This window comes from Lepisosteus platostomus, chromosome 2, assembly GCF_059453375.1.
Source record: "Lepisosteus platostomus isolate fLepPlt1 chromosome 2, fLepPlt1.hap1, whole genome shotgun sequence".
In the NCBI taxonomy this organism is placed as follows: Eukaryota; Metazoa; Chordata; class Actinopteri; order Semionotiformes; family Lepisosteidae; genus Lepisosteus; species Lepisosteus platostomus.
This window is the reverse complement of record NC_142612.1, coordinates 67,184,786-67,198,354: the sequence shown is the minus strand read 5'-3', so window position 1 is coordinate 67,198,354 and position 13,569 is coordinate 67,184,786. Positions and strand designations below refer to the sequence as shown.

The following is a 13,569-nucleotide window of genomic DNA, read 5'->3' as shown; positions in this document are numbered from 1 at the left end:
ATGGTGTCGATTTCCACAAAACATCGGTCGACTTGAACTAACAAAGCAAGGTATAGTTATCTGAAGCATACCCTCTTTATAAGAACATACATATTAAATAAGCACAAATAGAAAACATCCCTCTTGAGATATGTAGATTTGATCAACACCGCTGCTAATTGCAGAATTTCACAAGCACAACTAGAGATCAACAGTTCCACCGCGTCTGCAAATGACTTCAGGCTGACTTGACACACTGCGGGGTGGGAGATGAAATGTTACGCTTTGTTAACGGGGACCTCTGGATGGGCGCCCTCGACCCTTCTTTGGGAAAACCCCGCCGAGTGAAACAGGACCCTCTCCTCTCGCCTCTCGCGGGGTTTCGTTTCCTGTCCACGTCACACCGACACAGGGCTGGAGAAACATGGCGGAGCGCAGGAGGCACAAGAAGCGAATCCAGGTATAAAATATAAAAGACAATTGCAAAAATGGGCCTTGTGTGACACGGAAGGTCCAGGTCATGCCGAAAAATCACGAGTTCCTTTTGAGATGGGGAGCTAAACGTTTCTTTTATTAAAGAGGATGAGCCTGGAGGCGGGGACAGTTAAGGGGTTGATATTTTGCAGGAAGTAGTTTAACAATTAGCTGCCGTTGACGAAAATGCTTGGTTTCTGTTTGAGCAGATGGACGGCTGTACTTTAAAATTTAACCGCCCTAGGCACGATTTCGACCATCTAAAAATATATTACACGTCTGTGCTAAGATCTTTGTTGCTTATTTCATCTGCAAAAAAGAGAAGTGGAGTGCTGGACTACCACTTTGCCGGCGACGAGCGACCAGATGTGTTGGCACTTTTTGGTTTGCAAAACAAATCATAGATGAGCTTGAAAATATTTATCCTAGGTGTCCACTTCCGTTTTGGCGTAAAAGGTGTAGTGTATAATATATCGGATTTGGATCTGAGATCTTTCCTTTTCCCCCCTCCCCTCTCCCGTTCAGTCTGAAAACAGGACAAGAAGAAAACAATTCATTAGGAGAACAGCAGTTGCAATGCAGAAACATCTGGCGGCCCGCGAGGGTTTAGTGTCTGCAGCGCATTGTAAAATGTATCTGTTACAGTAGTATCCTGAAAATGTATCTGAGGGTAAATGCAGTTTGATAACACGTATGCCGTAATAAATGCAGCATACTGTTGACAATAAGCGTGACTACCACTCCAGCTACCATGGATTGCAGTAAATTGTTAAAATGTCCAGAGGGATGAATTTCGCTAGGATTCCATTTCCTGTTTCGGCACGTTTCTTAGTATCGTTATTTGACAGCGTGCTCTTTCTTATTGTGTTCGGTGAGGTCGATCAGTCCAAGGAACTGGAAGGTTTGGGTGGTGAAAAGAGCTGAGATATCTGTGATTAAAGCGTTAGGCAGTTCGTGATGCTGCTGAATATTAGACGCCCAGTTTATGTTTGCAAGCTGTGTTTTCAGCTCAGGACTGTTACTTTAAATTGACATCTGCTGTCTTGCTCTCTTTTTTTCCCCCCTATGGGAACCCTGTTGGTGGTGGAGGTGCCCCTGTAGATGCTAAGGGGCTGGATGTGCTTTGATTAGATCAGTGGTTCCCAGTCCTGCTCCTGGGGGACCACTGGGTCTGGAGGTTTTTGTTCTGGCTGAGCCTAAATCACCAGAACTAATAGGTCTGTAATTGATCTGCTTGCTTGTTTAGACTCTTGCTTGACTTGTTTCAGCATGCTGGCCTGAGTTTCATAAATACTGTGCTTCAGGCTTGTTGTTTCCAACTGTGGCATTCAGATCTATAAGCAGCATCTCCACAGCTTACTTACCCTGCATCCTGACCAAACAGTTCTTAATAGGTGATCACTTTGTGATGAACCGATGATGCACCAAATGTATCCACAATGTGTTTGTTTTCTCTTCTGTGGAGGTCCATTTATTTGCATCTTAGGTAACACACTGGATTGAGAATAGTTCTGCAACTGAGAAATTGGCTCAGGGTTAATACTAATTCCATGTTTGGGTTTAAAAGTTTAAAACACATTTTATATATAACCAAGATTAAAAAAGTGATCATGTATGGTAATTATCTGGCCTGTTACATTGATTTTCATGCCCTGGTTAAACTATTACAGTCATTTAATGATAAACCAAGTAAGTAGTTTAAGATGGCTCTGCGCTATGGCTTTAATTCAAGGATTAAGGAGGATGTTTTGGTAAATGTGTTCTGGAGAAGTGCTGGATGTGCGGTTTTGTTTGGGCTGGTGTGAGATCCTGTACGGAGCAAAGAAGAGCTCGTGTCCTGAGAGCACTGGATGGGTCTCGTCATGCCTGAGCAATTCTGTAAAAAGCTTCTTGAAGCGGTTTGCAACACTGTTGAAAGTAAACATGGGTTGTACGTATTACAAGTATTACCTAGCACGTTTTGTATTAAGAAGTTGCTCAAGGGTGCAATCTGGGAATCTTAACTGAAGTTCTCACCAGGATGTGTTCACTTAACTTTTTTTCCCCAGTCTTTTCCTTTGACAGGGTAAGTAAGGACAGTACAGGTTTAAGGACTGTCTGTGTGATGTGTGTTACATTTCTGATGCCAGACCGTTAATGAGTTAAGTTCTGGTACTGCAGTGTTGTTTTAGTTCTTAGGCGCTATTCTGCATGTTCCTCCAGACAGCCAGTCTGAGACTAGCACACGCAGCACACGGCACACACCCCGCCTGAAGAAGGCTCAAAAGCCGTTTTTTCCTTCTTTTCGCTTCTTTTCAGTGTGGAATTGCCCTCTAGGCTTACTTGTCAGCTTTGCTGTCTGAGAACATGCACTTGCATCGCAAACTTTAAATTTCACTTCCATTAATGGAAGGTGTTCCTCTGATTTGATCTGCTGGTAATGTACGACTTGTGAGCTTCCCGTTTCGTCGCCCCTTGAGAGAGGTTCTTGCTGTGCTTGTTCTTTTCCCCCGATACACAGCAAATCATTCAGACCCTGCACGGAGGCGTCCTTCTTTGATTCCTTTCCAGGGGTATCAGCACTCTACATTAACAGCTTTACAGGACAGAACGTAGCGGAGGGAATCAATTATAACAGAAAGTGAGGATAAAAGAACTATAAAAAGAATCTTCAAATGTTTTTCGAAACACACTTTTGCTTACAGTTCTGCAACTGTAAATCCTAAGGACATTGTTTTGACCCAATTCATTTTAATTGCTCAAATTCTGATGGGTTGTAGTGTAAAAGCATGTTATTTTGCTCCTTGGACAAAGGCTCCCTCGCCAGAGTGAAAGAATGAATGGGTAGTTTTCCTCAGTGAAAGCTGAAAATCTCCACAGGTTGAGCTTTTTGGAAAAGCTTTTTGTCTGACCAAAAAGCTTGTGTCTCCTGCAGGAGGTGGGTGAGCCGACCAAGGAGGAGAAAGCGGTGGCCAAGTATCTCCGGTTCAACTGCCCCACCAAATCCACTAACATGATGGGCCACAGAGTGGAGTACTTCACCGGTATGAGTTCTGTCTCCCACTTCTTACTTCCAATCTGTGCCATAGTGTTCTGCTCCTGAAGTGATCGTTTGACTCTTCATTCAGTTGTCTAATTTTTTGGAGGTCTGTCCTTTGGCAGTGTGCATGCAGTATGCCTTCTCTGTGATTCCCTGCTCTAGTTTCTCCAAGGAGTATTTGCAGGGCTGCCCAAATCAATACCTGACAACTGCCCCTCTGCTGGAGTTTCGAGGAGCGCAAACGAGCATTGCACAAAGCGGGCTTCACCCGGTTGATTTACACCCTCGCAGTATTTTCTCCCACTCCGCTGGAATATAGCACTTCAGGAGGGTTTGAACAGACAGGGTGGCCAGAAACAGACTCACGAGAAAAGGCGACAGATTTCAGTGGATCCATGTTGGAAGATTCAGAGCTGCTAATGACATATCAAGAAAAGGCAGACTCGTTGCATTTGAACTGTAACTTTAGATGTAAAGCTGGTGATGACTTTTTAGTCATATTTAGTTGTTACAGGAAGGTAATAACATGCTAATGGAAAACTGCTGATAACAGTATTAATTATTATAATCTTTTTTTCTTTAAGGAAATTGTAATGATGTAATCAATCTAGCATTCCAGTGCAATTAAAATGTGTATGAACTTTGATTGAATGGGAATGAAAATGAGTAGCAGAATAGATAGTTATTTGGATTTCTGTACATTCGGCTGTGACAATAATGTGTAATAAATGAGAAAATCCATAAAAACCTTTTGACAGCTTAATAAAATGGCTTTTCAATCGGCTGTTTTGCTACTTTGTCTATGCACGATTAATGAATGGAGATGCGTAGACTTACAGTTTCTGTGTGTTCACCCCTTTAATTTCTGTGGAATCCCAGCTTCCAAGGCAGTGGACTGTCTGTTGGATTCCAAATGGGCAAAAGCGAAGAAAGGAGAGGAGGCTTTGTTCACTACCAGAGACTCTGTGGTTGATTACTGCAACAGGTAAAGGTGATACTAGATATTTCTTAACATGGAAAAAGCAAAGTATTTTAAAATGGCCTTGATTCAAAAATAAAATAACATGGCTTTAGGGTTGTTATTCTAGAATATATTAACTGTCCAGTACAGACTAGCAAGGGTTATCGGTTTCCCTCAGTGTTTTGTCTCTGTGTCTGGAGCTGCTTCTGTGTAGGTTTGTTTCCTGGCCTTTCCTTATACAGATGCTGCATTGTTTTAGCGAGACATAGCACTGAGCCATGAGTCTGAATCAGTGTCTGTGCTGAGAGAGTATCCGTGTGGACAGATTGTGCTGAGTTTGTGCGTGGGGAGCAGAAGGCCATCTCCTCTAGTTTTTTTTATTCGTTCTTATATTTGTTTTTGAGAATTATTAACCGCATGGACTATACAGCCGGAGTAAAGTGCTTGAAGACATCCTTCACAAATCTGCCTAACAGTGCTCCAAGAATTATGTTTTTTAAAGGAAGTCATATGAAAGCTAAGACTTTCTTCCCGGTGAAAATACACATGAGTGTAACTTTTTATGAAAAATGTCCCCAGTAGATAGTCTTACTGAGACTAAAAATCTGGTTTCCACGAATGACGTGTTGAAAATACCAGGCTTGCATTTTTATTTCTACTGGACTATGGTTCCAGCCCAGAGGATCTTATTTTAGTGGACAATATTCCAGTGAAGTACAAACTTCATTAACCATTCTAGTATCTAGTATTTTGTTATAATTCAAAAGCACTATGAGAAAAGCCCAGGACTCCAGATCAGCAGCATGTCTGGCTTTTTGTGGGCTGATTCTGTCCACAATGTCCTAAAACTTTCATGTATTTGAATTTAAGCTGTGTGCCGTTTTTGTAGATTTTAAGTATAACGGTTGTATTCATGCTTGTACTTGGGAGTCTTGTGTCTGTGCAGTGAAATTGTGTACTGGTGGGTTGATCGACCCCCAGCCTCTCAGCACAGACACCCAGCTCTGGTCCTCCTCTGTCAGGCTCCTGAAGAAGCAGTTTTTCCACCGAGCCCTGAAAGTGATGAAGAAGAAACCCGAAAAGGAGCTCAAAAAGGAAAAAGAGAAGGAAAAAGAAAAGGAAAAAACCAAGAGTGACAGTGGGAAGGAGGAGGAGAAAAAGAGCAAAAAGGAGAAAGAAAAGAAGAAAGAGACTGAGGCTGCAGACACGAAGAAGGAAAAAACCGTAAGAATTTATTTTCAAAATAAATCTTGTGGGTCAAAGGAAAATACATTTGTCACAGATTCCAAGTCACAGTATAATCACTATTTAGTGTTGTAGATTAATGATCCTTAACTCAAAACTTAAAAAGCTTAAAGTACAAAAAGGAAAAGCAGCGCTACATAGTTCTCTTCTTTGTTTGGGTGTTATCAAGAGACAATATTTCATTTGACTGTCTGCCGTTACTTATTTTTATAAAGCCTCTTTAAATTGCTCTCAGCTGTTTTTTAATCACATTATATTCTACACTTCAGCTATAGTGTACATATTATATACTGTATAATTCTATAGTACACAGTACTATGTAATGACTGTAATATTGTAGTAGACAAGAAGTCTAAACACATGAATCCCTTTAGGATGAAAGTCCAGGAACTCCAAAGAAGAAAAAAGAGACCAAGAAGAAATTCAAGCTGGAGCCACATGAGGACCAGCTGTTTCTAGACGGCAATGAGGTCTGTAGTGGGACATGATGCTATTGTTCAGGGACAAGCAGAGGTGTGTTCCACTTTTAACAGTACAAAGTGAGGGAAGGCAGAGGGCAGAGCAGGCATTGGAGGTGAAGGAGCAGTTAAGGAGAATGAAAGAGTGAGAATGGGTCTGCTGGATGACAAGAGAAGGGCTGAAGAGATTCAATCTGAACAGTGAAATCCATGGAAATGTGCTGGACTTTTAAAACATGTGATGTCACAGGACAGAATGTTCTTGTTTTATGCCTGTACCATTTCATAGTTAGGGCTACACTACATTCTACAGCATTACAGGATGAAAGCTGATTCTTTTTACACCAGGGATTTTGTGACCTTTTTGTGCCACATAATAACTGTTACTCTGTAAGTTACTCTGTCAACCACCAGTGGATGTCAAAGATAGTGCATATCAATGTGTTTGGTTAGCCTGCCGCACATAAGGAAGAGATCGCAGAGCTTTCTGAAGGTGGTTGTGACTTACATATACTTTAAATGAATAGAGTACTAACTCTTGTGAGGTTCCTCTATAATTTGAAGTATGAAACAAAGCATAAAGCACATAGCTGACCAAATAATGGTGAATGTGAATGAAAAGGGCACATTATGTTTTCTAGGTGACTACGGCTTCATGCCACAACACATTTTTATAAATTAAGTTCATGAAGTCCAAATCCTTTTTAAATCTTTTTTTTTTCAGTGGATTACTCCTGAATTTTTCTCTCTATAGGTATATGTGTGGATTTATGACCCAGTTCATTTGAAAACATTTGCCATGGGACTGATATTAGGTGGGTATTGAACTTACCAATTGAGATGCTTAGTGATTAGTGAATGATGAATCAATTTGGGTTGCTCAGGTCAATTTTAATGTTGTGTTCTATGATTAATGGGTCTGAGTTTCCCTGTGGTAAAACCGCCTACTCCATAATAAACTGTTTAAATGGGTTGTTTTCCTATAGGGAATATCAGTGCCCTTGTGTTGGAAATTAAAGGTGGAATTCTTAGTGATTCCTGTAAAATAATTAAATCTTCATTCAAGTACCTTTATCTGTTTTTTTTGGGGTATATTTGATTAGGCAATAGTGGTTTATTTTTAAGTTCTCCTTCCTGTTTAAAATGCTGAGCTGCCCGAGCCCGGCTTTATTCCCTCTTCGATCAGTGCAAAACCTTGTGCAGACGTCACCAGTATCTCCTCTGAGTAGAGCTTCAAAATGTAGAGGCGAATGAGTAATGAAGCTTTTCTTTGTTGAAAGGCAGGGCGCCCCAAAACCCATCCTTGGGATCCCTGTATCTGCAGGTATTCATTCTAGCCCTGTTGCTTAATTAAACCCGAATCATCATTTCGTTGCTTACGTGGAAACCTTCCTGCAGAGTTTCCAGGACTCATGAAATATTCTGGCCTGGCGGGGTGGTGTGAAGAGCAGCGCTGCTGCCTCACGGCTCTTGGGTCCTGGGTTCGAGTCGGAACTGTGGGGTGTTTGCTTGTTCTCTCCGTGTTCATGTGGTTTTCCTGCCATCTTCCAAAGACGTTGACTAGATGAATTGGTATTTCTAAATGTTTCCTGTGTACAAATGAGTGCGTGCCCCGCTATGCACTGATGTCCCATTCAAGACATGGTCCCACTTAATAAGAAGAAAAGTTGCTTACACTTATATAGTGCTTTTACAGGTAATGGGGACTCCCCTCCACCACCACCAATGTGCAGAACTTAGAACCGTATGCTTTCAGGACAGGCTACGGGGTGTCACACTGCAAGCCCCGAGTTCTAGAATTAAGCAGCTCTGTTCTAAGACATACGTGGAAATGGCTTCTGATGGATCTGTCTTGTTTTTGTTCTCTGTGGTAGTGATTGCAGTCATCGCAGCCACCCTGTTCCCTCTCTGGCCAGCTGAAATGCGCGTTGGTGTTTACTATCTGAGTGTTGCAGCAGGATGCTTTGTTGCCAGTATACTCTTACTTGCAGTCGGTAAGCTGTCTCACCTTTTTTCTCCCTCTGTGTAGGCTTAATCTGTACAAAGACACAGTGGTCTTGGAAGTAAGGAACTGAAACAGCAAGGAATATTTGTGAATTGCTCTTTTTGCTGCCTTGTTAACTGTTTAGAAAAGGGATGAATTGATTATCCTGATACAATATGTAAAGTGTACTGGTTTGCTCTCTACCTATAAGGTACATGGAGGAGCATACAGGAAGTGGATTAAAAAATGATAGAAATAGCTGGGGAAATGGAGAACACCAGCTCTGCAAGTGCCTCCACACCACTGTGAATTGTTAATTAAGCAAACTACATCCCAGTGTGCTAAGAATAATGTCTGGATGCATCTGGTTGACTATAATTATGATTAGCATGTCTGCAAGAGGAGACCTCTGTGACTTTGAAAGAGAGCTTATTGTTGTGGCACATTTCACAGGAGCTTATGTGAGCAGCACCTGCTGACATTTCACACAAAACGTTGCCCTAAATGATTTGTGTGTGGAACTGTGATGGAAAGACATCATCAGTAAAGGGCAACATGATGGCCCAATACCCTGATGAGAGACTTTACATTGGAGTTTCATTTCTTTCCCACTCCCTGTAGGTGGTTGCTCATCTCTGTTGCCCTTAAGTTCTCATAACTGTATAGGAGACATCCTGAATAGTAGCTTTTCTTTAAAAATAAATTCCGGAAATCGTGGGAATAGATGTTAGGCACTAAGCAGTACAGAAGGGTCTGTTTTCATCTCCTTGCAGTGCAGGAGTTTCCATCCTGTTGGAACACAACCTATTTAGCAAGTGTGGGTTAGGTGTTGTTTTCATAAACATTCAGGCTTATAACGGAATGAGGCTGCTGTTGGAAGCGAGCCAGCCTGACGTCCTCCACATTAAGAACGTCATGTACAGAGCCCTTGAACTGCGTGGTCATCCTGCTGTGCTTTCTGTCTTCGCAGCGCGGTGCATCCTGTTCCTGATCATCTGGGTGGTGACGGGCGGCCGCCACCACTTCTGGTTCTTGCCCAACCTGACGGCTGACGTCGGCTTCATCGACTCCTTCAGGCCCCTCTACACGCACGAGTACAAGGGGCCGCGCTCGGACTCCAAGAAGGCCGTAGGCGACAAAACGGAGGCGGCGGAGGCGGTGGAGGCGGCGGCGGGGGCGGGGAAGGCCCAGAAATCGGACAGCGAGGAGAAGGAAGGCGAGGCCGACGAGGGGGACGGCAAGGCGGGGGTTGTTAGCACGGCGGTGGAAGGCTCGGGGGCCGAGCGGCAGTCGGACACGGACAGCGACCGGCGGGAGGACGAGGGATCGCAGCACAGCAACGGCAACGACTTCGAGATGATCACCAGGGAGGAGCTGGAGCAGCACACGGAGGAGGAGGAGGAGGAGGAGGAAGAGGAGGGTGAGTACGAGGAAGAGGAGGAGGAGGACGACGACGAAGCCAGGCCTTTACACACAAAAACTTAAACAAAAAAAGGTGCTCTCCACTGGGACTGCGAATTCCGACTCGCAGAAGAGAGAAGCTTTCCTATGTTGGGTGATCTTCCAAATATATTGAAACACGTGGCAGTTTCGGCTGAAAATAAAAACACAAAAAAATAACGAAGATATAAAAGCCTTATTGTGATATTGAATTCCTCCCACTGTCAGACCAGTCACACTATTTGAAGTTTGTGGTTCTCCCGGGGATAATGTTATTTTTTTCCTTTAGTCCTGTTTCTCTGTTGTGCTGGTTTTGTGTTCTTTAAAAAAGTACTTGTTTTAGGAAACTCGTGAACTTATAGCTGTGATACATCAGTATTCAGTTGTCTTGGTTACTTTGTTCATTTAGCCCCCTCAGCTGGGCACATATGCAAACTTTTTCTTTGTGTTTTTCTTTGTGTAGCTGAGCAACCGTAATTGTACACTTATTTTAAAATGTGTCTTCTGTATCTAAAATTTAACCATTCCGAACACCAAAGCAATTGGTTGAATGATGCATAACGGTTGTTCGTGCATTTAGAAACCAACTAAATGCCTGTGTTTAAGTGATGTTTACATTCTGAGACCCTTTAAGAAGAAAGTGTTGTAGTTTCTCTCATCTTCTCTATTTTGAAATTAACCCCAGAAGTGTGTTAAAATCCACAAAATCTTAGTTAACAGGACAAAAGTGGGTGAACTGAGCTGAGGGGGCTGTATGTGGTGTAAGCATAACGTAGATCCACTTTTAAGCAAATTGGCAAATTGTAATTTCCGTGAGCATGCGAGACTTGTTCATTACACAAAGTGACCTGGTAAGTCTATAAGTGTTAAATAAAAAGCACGTGTAAAAATGAGACAGATTTCTGATGTGAATCCCCTGCCCTCTTACCGGTATAGACCCAACTGTGCAAACTTCAGACGCCACTGCCTCATTGAAAAGATTAGCCATCCTACAACAGCCTCATGTACTGAACAGCCAGCAGAAGGCAGAGTCAGTCATGTATGAGTGCATGCTGCATCTCTCATCTGCTGATGTAGTTTGGCTACCTTCAGGAGTTTTAACAGTGGTGCTTAAATAGACAGTGACATTCCATGCAGTTTGGTGAGGCTTATGTGAAGAAACATTTTGGCCGAAGTGAAAAATTCATGAGTGAACTGTTCAGTGTTTCTGGGTGGTCTCCTTGTACCTGTGCCTTATGGTATGGATATAAAAATGGCCCAACTCTAAAAAGCCTGACTCATAGTGACTGTAAATGCAAAAGTCTTTCAAAAATCAGATTAAAGTTATTTACAAAAAAAGTACGGAGACCTAGTTTCCATTTTATATGGCTGAAGAAGGGGCAGCAATGTCAATGTTTGTTGGTCACCAACATTGAAGATCTGAGTTTTTTGTGCATAAGTACATTTAGTTTTTCCATTGCCAATAGATAGGGAGCGTCTGACGTTGGGTATAAATCTGTCTTAGTATAGTCTGGAATTTGGAAACTGTGTTTGGAAAATGTGTGCTGTCCCATTTATACAGGTCACTCTATTGAGAAGTGTGGGTGTAGTTCTTAATCCAAAACAGTCTGGTCCCATGTGTTCAAACATCATTTACTTGAATAAAATGCCTCAATAAATCATTTGGTACTGATGAAGCCCTTTGCAAGAAAGTAGTTTTTTTTTATCTTGCCGGAGGGTAGAATGATCATATTCCAGTTCAACCAGTCAGTAAAGAGCATAGTAAGCTGTTTTAAAAAGCTGAAATGGAAAAAACTCAAGTCTTGACTTATTTACATGTTGAAAATTGGTTCTGCATGGAACAATGTTCTGAATTAAAAGGCAGGATAGTGCCAAACACCAAATGTTATTAAGAATGTGTACTGATTTTAACTAAATGTAAATCAAAATCATTTGATGTACCTTCTGATGCACATTGCTGTCCGCTAAAACAAACATGAAATTTATCATTAACTAGAATAATCTAAACCAGTCTCTGAGAGATCACATACCAGAACAGATATTTCATTGGACATCTGAAATATTTATTCTGCACATTTCCATTTCATTCTTGTTGCACATTTGGGTCTTCATGGCTTAAAAAATCCTCATGTTTTCTCTCCTGTACAGTACTTCAGAATTTGTGATTTAACAGTTTTAAATTGGTGACATTTTAAAAATATACCAGCTAACCCCAAGCAACTGTGGATAACACTTCACAATGCCAGTAGAAAGTTGCCAGTCTGGGAGGCAAAAACTCTAGGGCATCACTGAAAGTTTTATTTTGACAATATTTTGTTCAAAATATCCTTAATATCAATTGGGTGGAAAGTAAAAATGAGCCTGTTCTTGAAACTGCTGACAATTTATAATGATTTACCTGCTCATGTTGCAAATTAATACATTTTTTTAATTAAGGATACTATTTGGAATATCAAAATATACCTTAAAATTAGTAGCATATTTAATACTGGGGTATTTTTAAATGGTATAAGGATTGCCTGTCTAGAATTTTATTGTATTCATTTTTTGTAAATGGTTCTTCAAATGAGCAAAAAATAATCTAAACCAGACTAACCACAAACTATTACTGCAGACTGTAATAGTGTTTAGGTTAGTTTATAATTGAAACAGCTGGTAATTTTTGCAAATGCTGTTAATCTGTTAATGCATTGCTTCCAGAGCAGTTACCATAACTTCATCTTTTTATGACAGTTCAGTCATGGTCACATAGAACACCAAAAAATTCAGGTGTTCAGGTGGCATTTTAAGACCCGTTCCAACAATTTGAAAATATTTGAAAAGTTATATCAAGTTATATTCCTTCGTTTTCTTGTTTACATCATCCTAGTCTTTGGCAGGTTTTTTTTTATTTCCATGGTTTGGTTATTTTGCCCACTCTTAATAACTGCCCTTCTGTTCAGACATGCCAGTCAGTGAAGGTGCATGGTCTGGAACAATTCCAATACTTTTCTGTCATCACGTAACACTGCTGTGTGCCTCTGCGGTCTTCACTTGGGCAATGTGTTTATTGTGAAGAAAACGTCTCCACTAAGGATATTATCCGCCTTTATTGCAAAAAAACATGTACTTTCATGCTGAGAATGAAATGTTTGTCCATGCATCAGTACTTTTTGTGGCTGCTGCTCTAGAAGTACAAAAAAGTTGATTGATTACTTTGCCCGCAAACCGGATATTTGGATGCTTCTCGGCTAGAGGTGAAAAGTATAATGTACTGTTTCCAACATAAGCCTATTGTACTTCAGTATATAAAAAATCCCTTTTCAAGGGTGTAATTTAAAAGCGGACCATACAGTTTGTAGTTACAATAGCACAGAAAGTAGCATTAGTTTTCCATATATTGCTTCTTTTTCTCACCAGACACATGCAATTTTTGTGTTTCATTGTTTCCATTTTGTCTTTCTAAAGGAAAGATTTGCCAGTGTGCCAGTAGCTGTACTGTAGATATTGGCAGAAATACATTTCAAAATCTCAAATTGTATTTGAGTGTTGCACAGTATCAGTATGTTGTATATTGTAGTATATATGCTGCTTCACACATTTCAGAAAGAAGGACTATCCTTTTATCATTTGCGGTTTTAACTTCTTTAACCACTTAGTTGTTCATATTTGGATTGATATAATTTAAAGGATTGTCTTTGCAGTTACTGGAATATAATTTAAATAATTAATGTCTATCTGAAAGTATATCTTATCCTTTTATTGCAATAAAAATATAGAAAGCAATGCTGGTGTTTTTCTTTATAAAATAAAATAGATACAAATAATGGTCTTCACTGCACTATATAGCATTCTTGTAAACCAAAGAATTCTTGCATTTGTTTTGTGCAGGTCCTGCTCTTGCAGGTAAATAGGAAAACACTTGAACTATTTACTGCAAATATTAATTTGTGTTGAGGATGATCCCTTTAAATATGATCAAATGTACAATATAGTCCTGGGACTATGTAAAATTCATGGGAATGCTAAC

General features: G+C 40.8%; 1 protein-coding gene across 1 annotated transcript; it reads left to right on the top strand.

Moving 5' to 3' along the window:
* The first annotated feature begins 344 nt into the window (after positions 1 to 344).
* Positions 345 to 13,325, top strand: sec62 (SEC62 homolog, preprotein translocation factor). Its single transcript, XM_088614436.1, has 8 exons — positions 345 to 439; positions 3,368 to 3,476; positions 4,352 to 4,457; positions 5,456 to 5,657; positions 6,053 to 6,148; positions 6,891 to 6,951; positions 8,011 to 8,130; positions 9,091 to 13,325. The coding sequence occupies exons 1-8, from the start codon at positions 404 to 406 to the stop codon at positions 9,603 to 9,605; spliced, it is 1,245 nt and encodes a 414-aa protein (XP_088470562.1). The 5' UTR covers positions 345 to 403; the 3' UTR covers positions 9,606 to 13,325.
* Positions 13,326 to 13,569: the final 244 nt, after the last annotated feature.